The sequence below is a fragment of the Ruditapes philippinarum genome, unplaced genomic scaffold, assembly GCF_026571515.1.
Source record: "Ruditapes philippinarum isolate M1 unplaced genomic scaffold, ASM2657151v2 ctg662_1_1_1_1, whole genome shotgun sequence".
NCBI lineage: Eukaryota > Metazoa > Mollusca > Bivalvia > Venerida > Veneridae > Ruditapes > Ruditapes philippinarum.
The window spans coordinates 157,435-180,266 of NW_026865029.1; the positions used below are offsets into that span (position 1 = coordinate 157,435).

The window sequence follows — 22,832 nt, forward strand, 5'->3', positions numbered from 1 at the left end:
TGTCCGTGTATAACATATCTTTTTGTTGAATAGTCAAAAAGTAAACATCAGTTTTCAACGGAAGTAATTGCATAATTATGTGTCAAACTGGAACATTCAGACGATTAAAGCACGCATTAAAGGATTATTTAACAATTTTAATCAGTGAAACGTTACAGATATTATGGTGGACAGACATAGGATATTATCGTTATTTTGTCAAAAACCATGCGAAGAATATTCTGGAAACAGAAGGATCAGATTTCACAGATCATAACCGTGTAAATGGGATAGTGTTTTGTTTTCTAGATAAAACCTAGCTTATTGTATGTTTATGACTTGTAGATATCATCACTTGCTTAAAGAATAAAAGAAAAAAAAATACTTCTCAAGTAGGCAGGCCTAAAGTACTCCTAAAACTTAAAAGGTAAGAACAGTTTAGTTATTGTTACTCTTAGTTTATTTTTGTTACAGTTAGATTTAGTTGACAATTTCAGATCATCACAGTATTTTTGTTCGGGGTAATAAAATAAATTACACATGGGTTTTTGAGTAACAGTAAAACTATCATCTCTCGTAAAAATACTGTTACCCTCGGCTACGCCTCGGGTAACCGTATTTTCCTCGGGATGATATTTTTACTGTTACCCACAAACCCATGTGTTATTTATATAATGATACTGAGCTATTTCGCTGAATAAAAATAAAACCATAACATTAATAGCCTGATAATCAAATCATTTTATCAGCCAGTTTTCACTCGTTTATTCATTTTGTATATCATTGATTTCATTAATCATTTATGAAATTTCTTGGGTTGAATGTGTTACATTGCAGTCGTTTTTCAAGCAGTTTTGAGTTTTGTTTTCAAGAAGTTTTGCTTTTAAAAATATTGATCCTGTTTCATTTGACGATTTTCTTCTCACAATTTAATTTAGATAAATTGGCACCTTTTCAGACTAAGATAATTAAATGAGAACATATTTAATTCAATTTCTTTAGATTAACTTTGGCTTTGCAAATGCAATAATTGATCAAATGTCCTTCATAAAAGAAAAGAGAACAAGTGAAGTTCTTAATTATTTGTTATTAGCGTGACATAAACTCAATATCAACATAAAAATTGATCAAATTAATAAACCTCAATATTTGCAAAGAAATTACTAGAAAGTAACAGTTTGAGAATCTATTTTTTTTTGTTTTGCTGCGTAATTCTTTTAATTTTCAATGCCAAAGGATATATGTTAAGTGTTAGTGTAACCCCAGGTTGCAGTAATGTTAATATTATTTGTAAAGAATTTGAATTTCAGCTGAAAATTGACAAAAAGTATTTGAGTACATACATTTCAGGTATTTTGTGAAAATATAATTTCATTGAAAATAAAATATTACCAATTATTAGAAAATAATAATTGATAATGTCTTTTTTTAGAAATTTCATAAAAGTATATGAATTATAATTAGTTGTGTCATTTGTAACTTATGATTTTTGTTTATTTTCTATATGGTATAAAGCTACATCTTATCAAATATTTTTATAAAATTTATCAACAGTAAAATTTTATTGTTTCCGTAATTTAATGGCTGATTCTCAAAAGAGTTGTAACATCAGACATTCACAACACACGAATATTGTGCGTAAACAGAATATAATGTTCCGAACAAAATATTATTCTGCTATTATTTTGCGAAGCGTTTCAGCCGTCTACAAGTCTTGTTTTAAAATTCAAACCTCATTTTTTCAGCAGATATATAGCTTTTTACAAATGAAATATGAAATGTTAACGACACAATTTTGTTTTGCAATGTTGCACTTTCAATACAAAAGCAAATTTACAGGGGATTATTATGTTTAATAGTAGCGTAAATATTAGAAATATAGAGCGCATCATAATAATTATATATACTAAGTAAATGGGTATTTCCTAACCATCCTGGTGAATACAGTTTAATTATGGTTGCTTGTATCATAGTTTGGGGACCTTTCTGTTGAAAAAGTGTCAGAGTTAAATCGTATACATATACATGCACAGTGCGGTAACTGGAGTGCAGGTATCAGTCACCCGCACTCCAGATCATGCCCGTTGATTGGCTCATTTTTGCTGGGGTTTACATATTGTGACGGCAGAGAAAGAGAAAGCGGCAGAAATATCATATTCAGATGCTCGATCATTGGTTACTTTTTCCCGGGGTTTAAAATTGTGACAACAGGGAACGTGTTTTTATGTTTGACTATGATACAAAAGAGAAAGAACACCAAAACACTCGGCAATCTGATTTATACTCGGGGGCTCCGCCCCCTCGTACAAATCAGATAGCCTCGTGTTTCGGTGCTCTTTCTATTACTAAAATTGTTAAATAGACGTTTTGCATTTACAATATACTGTTAAAGAATAATTTTGGTGCAAGCATGTACTTTTGTGCAAAACAATTGTAAAGACTTGACGATCCTGAAAACATTAAAACATAAGGTTGTTTTATACCAAAGTAGTCATTTGCATAAGTAGCAATAAACACACTTTGTATCATAGTTTGGAGACCTTTCTGTTGAAAATGTGTCAGGGTTAAATCGTATACATATACATGCACAGTGCGTTAACTGGAGTGCGGGTATTAGTTACCCGCACTCCAGAGCATGCCCATTGATTGGCTCATTTTTGCTGGGGTTTACATATTGTGACGGCAGAGAAAGGGAAAGCAACAGAAATATCATATTCAGATGTTCGTTCATTGGTTCATTTTTCCCGGGTTTAAAATTGTGACAACAGGGAACGTGTTTTTATGTTTGACTATGATACAAAAGAGAAAGAACACCAAAACACTCGGCAATCTGATTTATACTCGGGGGCTCCGCCCCCTCGTACAAATCAGATAGCCTCGTGTTTCGGTGCTCTTTCTATTACTAAAATTGTTAAATAGACGTTTTGCATTTACAATATAACTGTTAAAGAATAATTTTGGTGCAAGCATGTACTTTTGTGCAAAACAATTGTAAAGACTTGACGATCCTGAAAACATTAAAACATAAGGTTGTTTTTATACCAAAGTAGTCATTTGCATAAGTAGCAATAAACACACTTTGTATCATAGTTTTGGAGACCTTTCTTGTTGAAAATGTGTCAGGGTTAAATCGTATACATATAACATGCACAGTGCGTTAACTGGCAGTTGCGGGTATTAGTTACCCGCACTCCAGAGCATGCCCATTGATTGGCTCATTTTTGCTGGGGTTTACATATGGTTGACGGCCAGAGAAAAGGGAAAGCAACAGAAATATCATATTCAGATGTTCGTTCATTGGTTCATTTTTGCAGGGGTTTCATATTGTGACAACAAGGAACGTGTTTTTATGTTTGACTATGATACAAAAGAGAAAGAACACCAAAACACTCGGTAATCTGATTAATACTCGGGGGCTACGCCCCCTCGTACAATCAGATAACCTCGTGTTTCGGTGCTCTTTCTATTACTAATAACATTGTAACCAATAAGCAGTTGAAATATGACTCAAGAGAATTGAAATTATTGTTCAGTATTGTTGTTTCTCATTTAAAATGCTTTGCTGTTGGCGGAAGATCTAGAAAAGTTGGACAATCACATTTAAGCTTCATGATGATATAATTGTTTTAAAAAAATTTCACGAATATTTTTATCTTATCGACCTGTTCCATATATTGTGTAATGTAATAATATTGTAAGTAATGAGCTTACATAATCCAAGTTTTGATCAAACTAACATGTCATGGGTTACTGTTACTACTGACAATCTAATTATCCAGTAGCGTCACCTTTTTTATCGGCAAATACTTTTTATTTGTCTAACCAGCATGGGACAATATCAAAAACACTAGTTGTGAGAACAGCCAATCTGCGTGTAAGGGATTCACTGAACTAATTAAGTATCTAGGGCATTTAACAAAACTATCAAAATCAATATGAGTTGGACTTTCTGATGAGAAAGGTAACTGAAACTTTCATGTTAATGTTTTACAATGCAAAATTTTCTTTTATATTGGATACTGAATTAATTCCGTTTTTCTTTTTTTTTTTGCTTTTGGAATTAAAATTTCCCTTTTTTGTTTGTGATCAAAAATTTGTTTATCCGCTGTTTTATTTACATGTTTTGGTGAGGGTTATTTTTTTTTAATTTGAAACTTTTTTTGTTCTTTTAACCTTACGGTTAGAAAAATAAAATATTCAACACGATTACAGTATATCAATCAATCTTTAATTAATTAATTGATTAATTAATTAATTTATTAATTCAGTAAGCCCATCAGACAACAAATTCAACAGGCACGTCCTTGCTGTCAGATGATAGTTTGCATGGTTTGCTATTCAGTCATACATGTAACATATTTTAAAATTTTCCCTCAAATGTTGAATAGTTTAGCATTATTTTAGATATTTAGCGAATAGTGTCAACATCTTTTAGACATGCAAAGCATGCAATTTGAAATCTGATCATTTGCGAGGAAAGTGGGCATGTTGTACTTTAAAAGGGTGAAAACTTTTAAAATTTTAAATAAAAAAAAATATAAAATTCTTTCACTCGGATGGCATTTTTAAACATCTTAGCAATTCCACATTTTGAAGCTTGAAATAAGCTTTTGAATCAGTGACATTAAATAAAGTTTAAGCTTGTGCTAGGGGGCGTGACAGATGTTGTCTATTACATTAATTCTCATGATCTGTCTCGATCAAACCAAGTCTCCAACTGGCACTATTTGCTTTGTTTTCATTAAATTCGATGGAATCCCCTTTTTGTCAAGATTTTTGACAAATATATTTTGAAATTGCCTCTAAGGTTTTCTTTAATACGTAAACTAATTAAAAAGCTAATCATTCTAATAGGGAATCTTCGTATTTATATATTTACAACATGGTGGGTGTGGTGAACTCGCCTTTTTTATATTATTTATTATATTTATCTTTTGCTTTCAGTATGACCAACGTAATACAAACGTTTGAAATGCTGTCACTAAAAACAAAACTATCTGCAGTTTTAGGACATATATTTGTTTTTAGTAAGTCTTTAAAGCAAATATTATATTATTTTTTTGCACCAACACAGTACATGTAATATGGCGATCTTCCAGCATTACTGGTAGAGGAAAATCCCCAGGTTACATGCCATGCATAATTTCTAGTATAAACGGATAGCGGCAAATGATATGAAATAAACGACATTAACGTCTCGGCCACGGAAGATCCTTGAAAATATCAAGGAAATACACAATTAATGTCGAGAAATTTGTGTATGTTTTGACAGTAATTCCATTTTCAACTGGTAATCTACTCATTTTGTTATGGAAAATGCAAGGTGTTAAATGATCGAAAATTAATCTTAGCGTGTGTATCAAAGTTCAAATGAAAAGTTTCATGTAGTTATTAGATTGACAATAAGTTACATATTATTAATTAAATGAACATAAGGCCAAGTTCCAGATTTAAGTCAATTTAATACAATTGTGTAAAATGTCCCCTAATGTGAGGAAAGTGTAAACAAGGTTTGTCAAAAGGACGTTGGAACAAGGTCAAAATGTGACTTAGCTGACTATTTCAAAAGAGAAGAAAATATTTGGTTTTACAATGATCCTGTCTTTTGACCAAAACTGAGGAACACCAACGCTTTTCCTATCCAAATGTAAATATGTTTGGGAATGATTGATTTTCTCTGACATTTTGTCTGAAAATGTTCAGGTTCTAAAAACATGTGCAGCAATTCCATGACCACTAAAGAAGTGATTTGATATTAATTTATGCGGTAACGAGTAACCATGCGTTGCTTGACAGGTTTAGCAGTTTCAATTACCATATTACATCTAGATGAACAAAAAACCTCTTATAGATGAGAATACACTGCGTTTGATATTAGACCGGAGGGCTCCATTGTCTTTATAATCGACTCAACAATACTCTTGAACTTCAATAGCTTTGTTTAAAATGGGAATTTAATCCAAGCGCAGTATTTCCGTGCAAACTGTCTGTATAAAATCGTACAAATCCTTTTGTTTCTGTTTTAAATCACTATGGGTTTTTGTTACTTTTACAAACACATAAATACCGTGTACATGCATCTCAACCATGTCAAACGTTCACGTAGAAAATATATACCTTTAGCTAAAGACTTACACAACTATTTTAAAAGGCGTTAAAACACATGGGTTCATGTTTTTACTGAGACTGCTAAGATTTAGAATGATCTTCATACTGGCATTACTATTTATGATTTGATACTAATTTATTGAAATATTAAGGTCAAATACAAATTTCAGTTTTAATTTCTGGAGTCGCAGTATTAGGGTCGACGTAGCTTCAAATTGGTATTGGTTTAAATCCCCGGTGGACTTTCTTCTACGCAATGCTTCCATACTTGAAGTTTGGGGAAAAAGTGGCGATAATTTTAACTTTACTGTCAAGTAGCAACTATCATGGATCAGGCATTTGCATTTTATATTTTATGCAGTTCAATAATTCAGAAAATAGGGGGGAAAACGTATCAAAGATCAAACAATACAGGTAACCTGTAAATATTCTTTTTGAACTACATTTTTGTAACTTTTGCAATTAATACAGAACAAACATATACGTCATAATTAAAAGATATTGATAAGCGTTACTGTTATTGTATACAAAATAACGTGAAATACAAATATTGATACAATTCCTTCAGTGTCAAATGATAACTAGATAGTTTTTTCATTTATTGTTTGGCTTGTCGCAATATGCATTTTTAATTAATAAAAACTATACGTAAGCATTTTATTGATTCCGAACACCTGTTAAAGCAGCATGTTTCCTATTCATAACAAACAGCTATACTGTTCTACTAATTGATATCTTTAAATATCTCTTCAAATACATAAAATTATTAAAAGTGCGTGTTTGACATTTTTGTTTCGAAAAAAGACGCTTTCCACCCTCGGGATATACATTCGTTAAATAAAGCACGAATTTCTGTCATCAGGGTGGTTATTTCTAGTATCACGTTGCGGTAAGAGGCAATGTTGGAATCTAGAAAGTATTAAACATATAGGGAAAAGAATAAACTTTGTTATTTTATATGTTGCAATTCGTGACAATAAGAAATATAAATAATTAATGAGATCATATTTGTAATAGAATTAAGCTGACATTTTTGTTAGAGCTATACCAGCCCATACATTAACTTATTTTGTATACGATCCTGGGCGTACCGGATCCCAAAATTGTCCCCTACCATTGAACATTGTGACATGAGACTATGTCAATGATCTTTTCTATTTATATGGCTACTTCGTTTTTAATGCAATAGATAAACAAAAACATAGCTAGACGTGTCGATTTTTTCCATAATTAATTAATTAATTTGTTTATTTATTTTATTATCTATTTGTTTACTTAACCATCTTGGAGTGTTGTGCTTTAACTTGTAGGGAAAAGATAATGAAGTTTTACACCATTTTCTTTTATTACAACAGCATTACATACACAAAGTATAATGACTTTTATATAAATGTATACATCAAACAGATTGTCCTGATTTTGAAATATATGTACATACGGGCTTCACAGCAAATTGCGTGAAATGTGCACCAGATAGCAGTTCAACCAGTTATGAATTCTGTCTTCAACAGTGTCTTGATGTTCTATCATGTAGAGGTAAATATCTCATCATGTAGCGGTTAATATCCTGTCATGTAGAGGTAAATATCTCATCATGTAGAGGTAAATATCCTGTCATGTAAAGGTAAATATCCTGTCATGTAAAGGTAAATATCCCATCATGTAGCGGTAAAAATCCCATCATGTAGCTGTTAACATCCCATCATGTAGCAGTAAATATTCCATCATGTAGTGGTAAATATCCAATCAAGTAGCGGTAAAAATCCCATCATGTAGAGGTAAATTACCCATCATGTAGAGGTAGATATCCCATCATGTAGGGGTAAATATCCCATCAAGTAGCGCTAAAAGCCCATCATGTAGCAGTAAATATTCCATCATGTAGCAGTAAAAATCCCATCAAGTAGCAGTAAATATCCCATCATGTTGATATAGATATTGTTCAAACGTAAAAAATGGAGATATATTTTTCTTCTTAAATTTTGAAGTTATTATTGTTAATTAAAGATCATATAAAAATTTGTGTTTGACATTCAGAGGAGGGAAGTAAGAAAAAAAAACATATTTCACTCACTGTTTTTGAAATTATGAACTAACAAATTTTAAGGTCTGATAAAATTTTGTAAATTCGCGAATATATCACACATTCTACTTAAAAAAATGTAAAAGCCGTTGTGCTAAAGTTGATCATAAATCGCATATAATCCCTTGTCCTCTGTAACATTAACACAAGTATTGTTATTATTATGATTATCAAAGTAACTGTATGTATTTAAAGCAACATCCTTTGATGCAACTAACTCCAAGTGTGAATATTTCACAAACCCATGTTCAATCAATGACCATGGAACAGACTTAGTGGCTGACTCTGGAAAAACATTGATAGAACGATTATGCTTTGATGGTAAGAATGATAAACTGGAACTTTATGTATAATATATGCTGACATGTTTCATTTAGCATTCATTGTATTCCTTATCTGATCATAACATTTAAAGGTATCTTATTCAAATGCTTCACATGAACAATATTCATATTGTTTTTGCTGCATTTATGTTAACATTATACGAAGACGTCTTTTCAGTTTACATTTTGAAATGAAATCTAATTTACTCAACACTCATTGTAAAACGAAATTATGTTCATATTAGATTTAATAAACTTTATTGTTAAATGGATCTAAGAATGAAATGACTTTGTTTTGTATTAGATACCGGAACTTTTGTTTTAACTAATTTTAATGGTGATTGTATCTTCATGTCTGTTATAACTTTTATTAATAGCTTTATATATAGTGATTACATTAATTAAAGCACTTATCTGCATGTACTTAACTGGTTTTAACGTTATAAGTTGTAGAGTTAATATTGAAATATTAACTTATTGTTTTAATTGTAGACAAAATATTCAAATATTATCCTATAATTTGTATGTCTGAGGATTCAAACATGTTTGGATATCGTCTCTATAAAGTGGCAACATTTCATTTCAACAATAACTATCTATACTTATTAAAACATTGTTTCAGAACAACCAGCATGTATACGACAACACACACAATCATGTGTCAACTGTAAAGCTGGGATATTATGCCAGACGCATTTTAACCAAATCGCACAAAAGAAACCTCTCTCAATAAATACTGCAGTTGTGGGAGTAAACAGCAATATTGAACAAATATGGTAGATGTAGATTCTATTGATTTTATATGTATAACAACATCATAACATAAAGTTGAGATATGATAGATACAAATTTGACAAGTTACTTGATGATGTTTACATGGTAACTGATATTGAAGTTAAGTGATTGAATCGTGTTTTGTTTTCATTAGATAGAGGGTGTATCATTTGTTGCTTATTGCTCCATTTCTTGTAATGCGTGAATCTATGTTGCAATGTCCTAACAATGAACAATGAACAACAGTATGGCTGCATTAACATTTATACAACTCTTTACCACTGCATTTTTTATAATAATTACAAAAATTATATGTTCATTTGAAGGTACACAAGCAGCGGTTCCAAGTACATGTATATTCAGTGTCCATACGTGTCACAGGCAATCGGCGATACAGTATACAGAGCTTCGTGTACTCAAGGTAAAACAAAATTTAATCAAAACACGTTTTATTTGACTATATATGACAATTATACCTTTCGCGTTAATGAGCAATTATCTTCCTGATTACACATATAAATAATAAGAGGTTAGTGGTTTATATAAATATTTCACTGTGAAGTGTACAAAAATGTGGTTATACTAGCTAATCAACAAATGGTTTGATTATCTAATCAAAAGCACAATCTCCAGAAGAGAATTCATGTTTTAAAGTTTGCGAATGTATGACCTCTTCAGTCAGCAACTTATGTTTCATTCATTATATGCAAACATACCCCATTCTTTGCCAGATATGCGATTAAAAGTATAGTAAGCCATATCATTTTGCAAACACATGCCAATAGTGCATGTTTTTGCTTTAAATATCTATACAGTTTCAATTTATTCATTTTCTATAGATTTAATTTATAAAAGTATATTTGTTATTTAGATTTATACGGCTTGCTGTTATGGTGTTTTTGAACCACATTTATTTTTATACTAATCGTACTTACGTAACAAACTGACACTTAATTTTTAGAAGTATAATGAAGGACAGCAGTGAAAACTCAATTGTACTTGATATAACATAAATTGCATTGACATATAAGATATTTTTTGTTTGACAATATATTTCTCTTAAAGGCTTTTTTCTTTTGACCAAACGGAGGATAAAAACTTGTATACATGTTATGACATGCATTTTAAATCGATTAAATTTTGTACACATTCTGAATTTAATCAACTTTAAATAAAAATATCAATAAATCACATAATATATTATGTAATAGATTGTCCAAAATTTGAAATTCTAACATTACCTGGGCATCGTGGAATATGTTCTCCATTGTCTGCCCTCTTTGGCATCGTGACATCAGAGTTTTGTCTGAGCAAATGTCTTGATATGGCGACTTGCAGAGGTGTCACCTTTGACAAAAATATAAAGAGGTAAGTGACTGTATGTACTTTATTTTTTTCAAATACGTCATAATTATATATCCTTGTATGTTATTGTTCGAGCATTTATAGTATCTGGATATAAACAGTTTTACTAACAATACATTTTGAATTTTACCATAATCTCTTTCTATGATATAAAATGTTCCATTGTTCTATAGTTAATGAATAAAGTACTAATAAAAATGAAGAAAATGAGAAAAAAACTTAAAAAGCAAATACTTATTATATCGACTAAACTGTTTTTGTATATGATGTGATAGTACATACTCTAGTGTTCAATTCATACAGGTATTTGATAGAATAATATATATATACATAATTTATAAATTGTAAGCTTTTACTATGGTGGCATATTTCTGCCACCAGATAACCTGATAACTAACTAGTTAATTAAGAGGTTAACTAGTTACGTAACTAGTTAACCTGATAACTAACTAGTTGATTAAGAGGTTAACTAGTTACGTAACTAGTTAACCTGATAACTAACTAGTTAATTAAGAGATTAACTAGTTACGTAACTAGTTAACCTGATAACTAACTAGTTAATTAAGAGGTTAACTAGTTACGTAACTAGTTAACCTCGTAATTAACTAGTTAGTTATATGGTTATCTGGTGGCAGAAATATGCCACCATATTTTACACTATGTCTTGTTAAGAATATAATAAGTTTGAATATTTTATATATTTTAATAATGGTATGTTGTTTTGTTATACAATAAGTCATTTTCAAACTCATCTAACGTCAAATACTTCATGCATTTACAACAGTTGTACATTCCATAATTGTTCCACTTACGTGGCTGCCGAAGGTTTTAACTTTCTTGCAAGACGCTGTTTGAATTATTCTGGTAAGTAGTACGTTTTAGATATACATTGTTGTCTTTTGTAAATTTGGATGACATCAGTTCACATTTATTATCTAAGATTATTTCAAGATACACTCTGCTCATCATTGACTAAAAATATTTATTGCCGAAATTTATTGAAATCTATAAACGTCTTATTTAAATAAAAGAACGTGCAAACATTGTATGCGAATGTGCGTTCCTTATTACGTGTCAAGTAAATTTGACCCTTTCTTAAAAAAACAAAAACACTGTCGGGTTTTTAATGACACTATATCACGCCTACTAAACAGTGGCTCTTTCCCCATTTTGGTGATCGGCTTCGCAATTTCCGTTGTAGAGCCATCGACCAGAACAAAGCTGAAAAAGGTAAACACAGTTTCTAAAAATATCCGATTTATAAGAACATGCTTGTTTTTCAAATATTGGAGAATGCTATGCCACGAACAATATTTACTCATCATTTTGGATGCAATTTCGATACGAAAAACGCCAAAATGACGTTGCTATAACGTTTACCCTTATCAACTCGTTCGTTTTCTTTCGCGTGGAGACACATCTACCATAAACGTAGTGGTGACCCACAATGTTGTGTCTACCTCAACTTTGGATCAACACTAACAAGAAGTATCTTTGAAAAGATACTCAGCCGAAGTCAAACTTGTTAGTTGCATAGGAAAAGCTACTACTAACCATGCTAACCGGCAAACAGAACATTTTATTCGTCCTGAATAGTTTTATTTCAATTCATTTTTACCCGCAATGTTTTTCCCCATTAATTGTCATCTTAGATTTAAACAATATTACTTACATTATTTGATTTTAATCAAAATGGAATTTGATTTGAATAGGACTTTATAATAAAACAAAGATTTAGTAGATACCACGGAGAATTTTGCAACTGTAAATTAGACGAAAGTTCGTTTCAATCGTCTTATGCCCGGTTCGAGAAGAGAATATGATTACTAGAACAGCTCAGAAGAGGGACCAAATCGAACGCAAAAGTATCAAAAAGGCGATATGTCATATTTAATTTCATATATTTATTGAAAAGCTTTTATAAACATCTAGAAAATATCACTATTCTGTTTTTATATCAATTCTGACTGATATCGTTTTTTAACACTTCTTGCCATCGCGCAATCGAACAGACCTCTACCTATAACGGAAACTCTTCTAAAGTATCAATCGAACAGGCTTTTAGTGTTAAAATGACCAATGAAAATTCTGCCTATATTCATTTCTTTACTGTTAATTTTAGCGGAAGTCAAGGTGTGATCAGACGGCCTTCGGCCGAAAAATATTTCAAACAGATTGATTAAAAATGAAATATTTTCATTTATTTAAATGTGATTCAGCCATTGACACGGTACTGGCGCCATCGGCAATATGAAAGACTCTCGCAAATGTGATGGAGCCAATACAAACATATAATTAGTGTCGATAAAGACTTACATTGCTGAAATGTTTTAACTGTGGCTTTTAGCACAAAGTAAACTTTGCCAAAGCAACACTATTTGAAATGTAATGTCAAAACAATGAACATTTAAATCAAAATGAATCTTCGGCACACGACACCGGCAAAATCCAATAAAAGATTGCACACCCAAGGACCAAGTTTCAAAAGGTAATCAATTAATCTTGATAAAAGAGACGATTTTTTTCTAACATTCTACACTTATGAAAACATTAAAAAAGAACATTATTTTTTTTATATTATTTGCTGAATCTTACTATGTGCTATAATGTATTTTATATTTCACCGGTTTTGGGTATTCTCATTATTAGTATTATAAAACATTAAAAAAGGATCATCTTTTTTTGGTTAAACTTTCATCCCATTTCGACTGTGAAAAACTGGATAGAATTATCGTGCATTTCGGCCATACATACGGATGCATAACCTTATCAGTCAGTGAAGCTCGTCCGAAATATATGATCATTTATTTTGGCCGCAAAACCTTTTTCTCCATGATGCATATAATGGTCGCAATGGCATCTGTGCATCAAAATAGTATCATCAAAAAAACCCGACTTGCATACATATTTCGTATCATTCAATGAATAACTGAATTCAAAATGTATAGGTCACCTTTTGGTTGATAATAACATTTAAGAACATGAATGGTGACATGACAGAAAAGAGCGGAAGGAGCCTCATTATCCCTAGAATACATACGTACATAAAAAAAACACTCAATTCAATTTGGAGATTCTTTAGCCAGTCCATGAATATAAATCGGAAAAATTCCACAATATCGACACTAATTATATGTTAGTATTGACACTATCACATTTGAGAGAGCTCTTTCACATTGCCGATGGCGCCAGCTCCGTGTCGATAACTCTATCACAATTGAACAAATATAAATATTTTATTTTTAACCAAGCTCTTTGAAATATGTTTTTGTGTTGAGCCAAAGGGTAGGTTAGGATCATGTTCCATGCACGATAAATTGGGGAGACATTTACTTTATGGTAAAGAAATCACTAAAGATGTGGCTCAACGTAACCAAAAACAAACAAGTTAATATTTGGTAAAAGTTATAGCAATTTCATTTTAGGGTATTTCGTGTCGAAATTGCATGCAAACTGTTGAGGTAAATGTTCTACGTGGCAAAGCATTCTTCGATTTTTGAAAATCAAGCATATTTTTAAAAAAAAACGATGTTTTTTTTCAAACTATGTTTACCTCTTTCTGCTTTGTTTTGGTCAATAGCTCTATAACGGGTGTCGATGGCTCTCATTTAAACAGATAACCAAAATGTAAAAGAGCCACTGTTTAGTAGGCGGGCATATATTCATAGTGTGTTCGCTTACAGTGTGTATGATTTAAAATATAACATCTACTTTGTGTGAAGTCAAGACATATTTATTTTAAAAGACTGTGTAGCATTAATATCAACTTTGATCAGAGTATATATCTATGAAAATAAATTTATTGCGCTATCTTTTGAAAAAGTCATAGTTGCATTACTTTGTTGTATTAAATATCAATATGTTGATATGTTTAACTAAGCGCTAGTGGTGAAAGTAAAAGGACCAAAGAACAAGTAAAAGACATACTAATATATTCATCCGCGACTTCTCAATGATGTTTTTGCATTATTTTTACATTCAATTTTAGAACCGACGTAGACTGGCTATCAATGCACATTTCAAATTCAAAACTAGAAAAGAAAGTAACACAATGACATAAATGTTAGGGGAAAGTGAAACGGTTTGAAAATATCACGTTTTCGTATAACGCATCTGCGTGAACTATATATATTGTGTGTATACATTCACACATATGTTGATCGTTTTATTAATCTTGGTCTTGTTTTGATATTATTTATATGTTATAAATGGACTATGTAGGCATTTATGTCTAATATAATGTGCGTAAACGTTATGATATGTTTTTGTTCTTGTTTTAAAAATATTTGATAATATATGCTATGTAATTAAGATTCATATATGCTTATAATCTTAATCAAACATACAGTTTGTGACGATTCCACGAAGATCATTCAAACGTGCTTTGGATGTTCCTTCGGACCAAATTGCCCTCTGCCGTATCTAAACACAAATACACAAAATCTCGCTACTGATTGCATGAACATGAAAGTGTCTGGTAGGTATTTATTAGTACATTATTGGTTAAGTTAGCCAAAAATATTATAGAATGGAGGAATGTAGTAAATGTTTTATTTAATCCTATATCAGTTGTGAAACAAACCAAAGTACGTATGACGATAAAACTTAAATTGTTAACACAAAAGATATTGAACCGAGCTATTCAAAACACTATTTTACATTAAAATGTTTATACCATTGGCAATGAATAACGACAAAAATTTTGAAATGAAATTTCTTTTCAATACTTAAATTAATATGAAACTATACATAAATCCTTTACGCCAGTATTAAATGATTTGTTTGTTTGTCTGTTTTTCTGACTACAATTGAAACATATTTTGATCAAATTTCGGCGGTCAATCCACTTAGCCGGCTTTCCAGGTTCTTTACCACAGTAATTACCAACTTATTTGCCAGTGCCCGGCTTATCCCACATCATTTCTAAACGAGAGATAAAATGACCATAAGTCCGAGTGAAATTTCATTCACCCGAGGATTGAACCAGCGTCTCTTGACTTACTAATTCGTTTATTTAAGCAAGCGGACACATTATGTGAATTTAACTAATTCTTTTATATGTCTCAATCTGTTTATAATTCATTTTGAAGACGTTGAAAGTGTAATTGTTCACTACAAACGGATAAACAGACTTTGCAGCAGATACCAATGCTCACAGGTACAGCAGGCGATCGGGCAGATAGTTTACAGAGATTCATGTAATACTGGTATGTACTGCAAGGTTACAGTTATTCAATTATAATTAAATAAAAATACTTGCGTACCTACTAACATCCTCGCATGCTCGCGCACGTTCTCTCTTACACAGGAACGCATGTGCACACGTGTATTCACTTTTTATCGACAAACAAAGCCATTTTGCGTTTTGATTAAGATTACCTGGAAAGTATACTAATATTTTCTTACTTGTCTTCGCAACATGAATTTGAGATGCTTTAATAAATCTAATACAGACTTTATAGGGAAGAGCTAAATGATAAATAGCAATTATAAATATTTGTACACAGATTTATGTTTTAGACTGCCAAAAATTTGAAATATTTCAATTGGATGATTACGTTGGGTCTTGTGACGTCATACACAGTGAAGATGGTGGTTTTACGTTATATTATTGCATAGAAAAATGTTTAGACTTACCCGGCTGTAGAGGAACTACTTTCAATTCAACTACGGGAAGATGCGATTATCATAATTGTACAAATCGTACAGCAGCACCGGGCCTGACCTTCATTTGGAAACGATGTATTGACACTGGTACGTGGTAATAAGGGGTTAGGGTTTATATTCACTTTATGGCCCCGATGAAATGATTTAATAATACAGTCATATTGTTTTGAAGGTATGGAAAACCTTTGTTAATTCTCTGTTAATCCTCGAATGTGTTTCACAGCACTTCATTTGAGTCAAGTCTCAAAAGTTTGTTCATAACAGAAGCATGGACACGAGTATTGAGTATCTTCCCTGCTGATGGCACCCTCTTGAATTTCTTCGGAAGGGATGAGCCAGGGTGCTTTCACTGCATGCTATGCTTTTTTTATTCTGGATCGAAGTGATGGACCCATGTTTCATCCTGAGTTACGATCCGGTAGATAAAATCAGGTTCATCCTCGTAGCGAGTCAAAAAATGTCAATCCTGACCCGCTTCTAGTCGTCAGTCAACTGTCTTGGGACCTATCTAGGGGAAACCTTTAACATGCCATAAACACCAGTAAAATTTGAAGTCTTCATGGATCTCCTTTGAACACATCCATTTCTTTCAAAGGTACTTAATGACACACCATCTGCTGATCAAAGTGTGTTTTATGTTACTTAATCTGTGTAAAACTGCGTGTAACTCGGTCAGTAATATTCAATAAGATATCGGTATCGACGTATCGTGTGTAAATGTCAGTGTAGTGGCTAGATGTATATGACCGAGAACTATTTGATCATACCTCAGGCATTTGCACAAGGCTTTTCGAGATTTTACTTTAAAAGTATTTGCTACTCTCAAAATGCAGGTTTTTAATCATTGACAGTTGCCACCAAACGAGTTTTTATGCTCCCCGAAAAATTTCGGGGGAGCATATAGTCGTCGGGTTGTCCGTCCGTCCGTCAGTCCGTCAGTCCGTCCTTCCGTCCGTCCGTACGTCCCAATTCGTGTCCGGCCCATAACTTAGTTATTTGAAGTCGGATTTTAAAACTATTTCACAGAAATGATCACCATATTGAGACGACGTGTCGCGTGCAACATTTGGGTCGCTACCTTGAAGGTCAAGGTCACAGCATGACCTTGCATCAAAATCGTGTCCGGTCCATAACTTCTTTATTTGAAGTAGGATTTTAAAACTATTTCACAGAAATGATCACCATATTGAGACGACGTGTCGCGCGCATCATTTGGGACGCTACCTTGAAGGTCAAGGTCACAGCATGACCTTTCATCAAAATCGTGTCCGGTCCATAACTTCTTTATTTGAAGTCGGATTTTAAAACTATTTCACAGAAATGATCACCATAATAAGACTTCGTGCCGCACGCAACATTTGGGTCGCTACTTTGAAGGTCAAGGTCACAGCATGACCTTGCAGCAAAATCATGTCCAGCCCATAACTTTGTTATTTGAAGTCGGATTTTAAAACTATTTCACAAAAATGATCATCATATTAAGACAACGTGTCGCCCCCAACATTTGGGTCGCTACTTTGAAGGTCAAGGTCACAGCATGACCTTGCAGCAAAATCTTGTCCGGCCCATAACTTTGTTATTTGAAGTCAGATTTTAAAAATATTTTACAGGAATGATCACAATATTGAGATGATGTGTTGCGCGCAACATTTGGGTTGCTATCTTGAAGGTCAAGGTCACAGCATGACCTTGCAGCAAAATTGCGTTCGGCCAGTAACTTCGTTCCTTGAAGTCGGATTTAACAACTATTTCACAGGGATGATCACCATATTGAATCGACGTGTCACATGCAACATTTGGGGTGCTACCTTGAAGGTCAAGGTCACAGCATGACCTTGCAGCAAAATTGTGTCTAGCCCATAACTTCCTTATTTGAAGTCTGATTTTACAACTTTTTCACAGAAATGATCACCATATTGAGACAATGTGTCGTGCACAACATTTGGGTTGTTTTTATACTTTGAACTTAGTCTGTGACATAACTCTGACACTACAAGAGGTATACTTTCCTGTGTCCAAAACCTATTCGGGGAGCATCACCCGGTTCAACCGGCTCTTGTTTGTTTTTTTGTTTTTGAATTCCAATTCATAATATTTCTCGTAGAACTGATACCCGGGTTTCTTAACCAGAGGCTTAGCTTTTCTTTTGTTTAAAACTGTCATTCATTGCACGAAGTGTAAAGAATCGAGCAAATTCTTAAGTATCATGCATATTCATGAAGTCATGAATATTGCCCGTATTGACAAGCAAATGTATTTCAGATGAGCTGTTAGGAGCTTGGGGGGGGGGGGGTAAATTGTTATCAGTCATATTTTAGGAGTAATGCATACAAGCTATATGTTTCTTTAACGTTTAACATATATTCTTGAAAAATGCTGTGCAACTGGTTTACTACTTGTGTAAATATTTAAAATATTTAGACTTATGTTTTCGGCCACTCTGAATTTTGAATTGCTCATATTAAGGTAAACTGCCCAAACGCATTTTTAGAAGGCATCGTTAGTTAATAAGTTATAAAGATAATGGGCTCTAATTCATAACTGTTTACTATCAATCTTGTCTTGCATTTGCAATACCTGTGTCTTAATTTAGCAATACAGAAATGTATTGTTGATAGTAAACTTCTCAAAAACAATAATATCATGTCTGTATTCCACTTTCCTTGGTGTCATAATTATACCATAATGTGTTGTCTTGTTTATAAAATCGACTGATAAGTAAAAAGTACATATTTTTACTTTTTATCTTGACAAAACAATGTTTTGAAATAAATGGCGATTTAAACAATAAATAGCTTTTTTTTATTTTTTGTATGCACGAACGTATCAATTTTTTTATTACTTTCCTTCACAATTGTACTGCAATTATCACAAGTAAATTATTGATTGAATATAGATAATGAATAAGTGTCTTGAATACAGGACAAAACCCCACACGTCAAAACCCCACACCTCAAAATTGAATAGAGTTGACAAAACCTCACACCTTAATTTTATAGGGTTTTGTCCGTCTTTCAAGTGTCTTACTTTTAATATTTCAATACCGTGTAGTAAATGTGTTATTCTTTTTGTATGACACAAAAAATACATATATCATTATTCTGCCAGTAATATTGTTGTTTTTGTCTTGTAGAATCTCCACGAACTACAATACAGATATGCTTAGGCTGTTCTAAGAGTAATTTATGCCAATCAGTGCGACATAGTTTAGTTACTGTACCGACATGGCAAAATTGTAAGACGCAGTTTGAAAGTTCTTCAATAGAAGGCATTGCCGTATACAACGGTTTAAACGGACAATGTGAACTATTTGATTGTACGTTGGTGAAACAACATGCAAATAAAATTACTTTTAGGGTGTTACGGAGATCGCCGAGTACCGGTAATACATTTTAAAAGTTAGGGCAATCGTTCTTGAAAATGAGGAATCGAATCAATGATTAAGTTGATTAAGTATAGAAATAAACTAAACACTTCTTTCGTTTTTATCTCAAGCTGATAAGAAGCAACAACACCATTTTGAAAGAACAAGATAAACGTATACACTGTAATTGATACTGTCATTTTGATCTCATTACTTGCATTCCTTTTAAAGACTGAATACATTGCGATTAGTAAAGTATTCTGTAATTTTGTAAATTTGTTTTTTTCTACTTTCAACAGAAATGCCAATTTAAATGTCTACACTGGTTGGATATCATGGCACATGTCCAGTCATAGATTATGATGAAGGTGGTGTAACATTGGATTACTGCATTGATAGATGTCTAGACATGCCTGACTGTCGAGCTGTCAGTCACGATGATTCGCAGCTAAAATGTTTCTACCATAACTGCATAGAAAGATATGGGAACGCATCGTACACATTTGTTAAGAGAGAATGCATGACAAACGAAGGTACAATATACACGTCCCCTTTTTTCATACAATGAATAACCAAAATCTTCGCTAGAAAAATAAGAAGCAAAAAAACATTGTTTGCATTTAAAAAAAAATTCAGGCAAACTAAGTGAAATAAACTATAGAGCTATTCTGAAACTGTTTGACTCTAATGACTTTGTTTAAGATATAAATTCAACTAGGGCTTTCCAAATAAAAAACAAACCTGGTTCATCCCATTAGTCTGTCTAAATACAATATTGTTTTTGTATAGTTAAATCCAAATTAAGTCATAAACACAGACCTGTATGATAAATACACATATTAAATTTTACTTTTTTTCTTCACAATTTGTTTTTGGGAAACGTAAAGCCATGGACTTTTTATGTTAAAATTTTATATCAAACTTTTGGAAACTGATTATTACACTTATATTTCTTTCAGAATTGAATCCATTAAAGCCATACGTACAAACTTGTAAGAATTGTATTAGTAGCTGTTCCGCAGCGTTGTCAGTACAAACAAGTCAGAAAATAAGCACCAACTGTAACACCACGTGCGATGACTGTAACAATGTGTATTATAATCCTGTAACCGAAGAATGTAAACAGTTTCAGTGTGATTATCCAGTTGCTATCGGGAAAGGATCGACGCTTATGAGAAAAACTGCAAATCCAGGTATTAGTTCGAAATAAATGTTGAACTTTGATTTCTCAGCTTATGCTTCTTTGAAACTAAAAACTAGTATACCTGACACATTCTAAAATACCACGTGGATAAATGCCAATTTGTTATGAAGTATATACGATTGTATAAGATTGTCCTCATAGTTTGGGGACCTTTCTGTTGAGAATGTGTCAAAGTTAAATCATACGAGGGGTTATCCAAAAATTCGTACGTGCATAGTGCTTTAACTTGAGTGCAGGTATTAACATTGTTTTATAAAGAATATAGATAAATACAGAATCCCCAAAGAAAGCCCAACACGGCAAAATTGATATGTTGCAGGCTCGGTTTGATTGAGCCTGTTCATGGACGGTACTGGAAAGTTTACATATCTTATTTTCCTTAGCATTAATAATTTTTCTTCAGAAACACAAAACTCTTGATTTCACTTGTAAGACTAATGGAAATATGCCTAACTCATCATAAACCGTACAATTAGGTGTAGAATATTTTAAATTCAAAATAAACTTAAAATACAACTGAAATTTCTTTAGAATTTGAACTTCTTCGAATACCCAAACTTCAATTCCATAAAGAAGGATAGGTACAACCATAGAGTTAAATAGAAATTGGAAGACATAATTTCCGGGACTTTTGGATCACAGAAACTATTGCTCTTCTAGCATTATCAACAAGATTTTTTTTTTATTTCAAAAATTTACAATTATAATTAAAAGTACTCCATGTAAGTAAAATTGTCTACTAAATCAAGCTTTTTACTATTGTACATAAAGTTAAAATCATCCTTAGGTTTTGACTTACTAAAAACCACTATTTAAGTCTTAGCTTCATTTACAACAAGATTCCATATATTACAGTAATCACTCATAGCATTTAAGGCATTTTGCAGATCAGATTTGCATTCTGCTAAAAGTACTGTATCATCAGCATATAACAAAAGAAACAATTTAACACAAACGTCTATGACATTGTCACTAAGACATTCACGAGTTGCGTTAGATATATTGACAAGTATTGTGTATTCATTATATACAAATTCTGACAAATCGTTCAAAAAGATAGAAAACAAAATTGGTGAAAAATTTTCACCTTCACACTTACCATCAATATAATGTGAGAAAAAGTTGTGTCATAAATGAAATCGATTAACAGAATCAAATGACTTCATATAGTCAATAAATGCACAGTAAAACCTTTTATTACAACTTAAATAATAATCAATTAACATCTTTAAGAAAAACATATGATCAGTGGTACCATATAGTGATCTGGACCCAGCTTGTTCTTCGTTAAATAAATTTTGAGATTCCAAATACTCATTCAGTCTATTATTTAGTATATTGGTAAATAATTTGCCAAACAACTTAATATGGTAATCCCTCTCTAATTGTTGGGATCAGATTTATCACCCTTATCTTTATATATAGGATTAATAATACCCTGAGTCCAATTTTCAGGATTAATAATAGCCTGACTCCAAAGTTCAGGAAAAATACTTGAATCCAAAACAACATTAAATAAATAACATTTAAAACAGATTCATTATTTACATTTTTTAGATATTCATTAAATATATTATCAAACACTGAAGGACTTTTATTATTTTTAAACTTTTTTACAACTCTTTAAATTTCCTTAATAGTTATTTCTGCATTTAAGAAACTATTATTACAATTTATGTTCTCAAGATCTAAATCATCTAAATTGTCAATATCTAAATCAGGTTCACTTAATATAACAAAATGTTCAAAAAAGACTTCTTTTGAAATATTATTTACAGTATCCCTGATATCAGTGCAGTATCTATTTAATAAACTCCGAAAAGCTATTGGGTCTGACGACTTTAACCCAAGTATCCGTTTATTAATATTATATTGATAAGACTAATTTTCTTGTTTATCATCTTTTTATAAGATTTATTTTCCACTAGACACCATTGATTGGAAGTTAGTATCAGTCTTATTTCT

The 22,832-nt window shown here is 32.0% G+C and overlaps 2 protein-coding genes and 1 long non-coding RNA gene across 3 annotated transcripts in view; all 3 read left to right on the forward strand.

Annotated features, from left to right (window-relative positions):
- Positions 1 to 6,399: 6,399 nt before the first annotated feature.
- On the forward strand, positions 6,400 to 10,951 carry LOC132727618 (uncharacterized). Its single transcript, XM_060713191.1, has 7 exons — positions 6,400 to 6,501; positions 7,495 to 7,623; positions 8,366 to 8,491; positions 9,116 to 9,269; positions 9,594 to 9,688; positions 10,479 to 10,635; positions 10,936 to 10,951. Exons 1-7 carry the CDS (start codon positions 6,414 to 6,416, stop codon positions 10,949 to 10,951), a joined length of 765 nt encoding a protein of 254 aa, XP_060569174.1. The 5' UTR covers positions 6,400 to 6,413.
- A 4,770-nt stretch (positions 10,952 to 15,721) lies between these two features.
- Positions 15,722 to 19,675, forward strand: LOC132727610 (uncharacterized). The gene is made up of 3 exons (XR_009625379.1): positions 15,722 to 15,839; positions 16,153 to 16,386; positions 19,433 to 19,675. It is a non-coding gene; the product is annotated as an uncharacterized LOC132727610 (long non-coding RNA).
- Positions 19,676 to 19,976: 301 nt separating this feature from the next.
- LOC132727620 (uncharacterized) overlaps positions 19,977 to 22,832 on the forward strand; it is a 28,677-nt gene continuing 25,821 nt past the window's right edge. Inside the window, exons 1-2 of the mRNA XM_060713192.1 lie at positions 19,977 to 20,196; positions 20,623 to 20,856. Coding sequence (XP_060569175.1) covers positions 19,977 to 20,196; positions 20,623 to 20,856 — 454 coding nt within the window. The remainder of the gene's footprint in view (positions 20,197 to 20,622; positions 20,857 to 22,832) is intronic.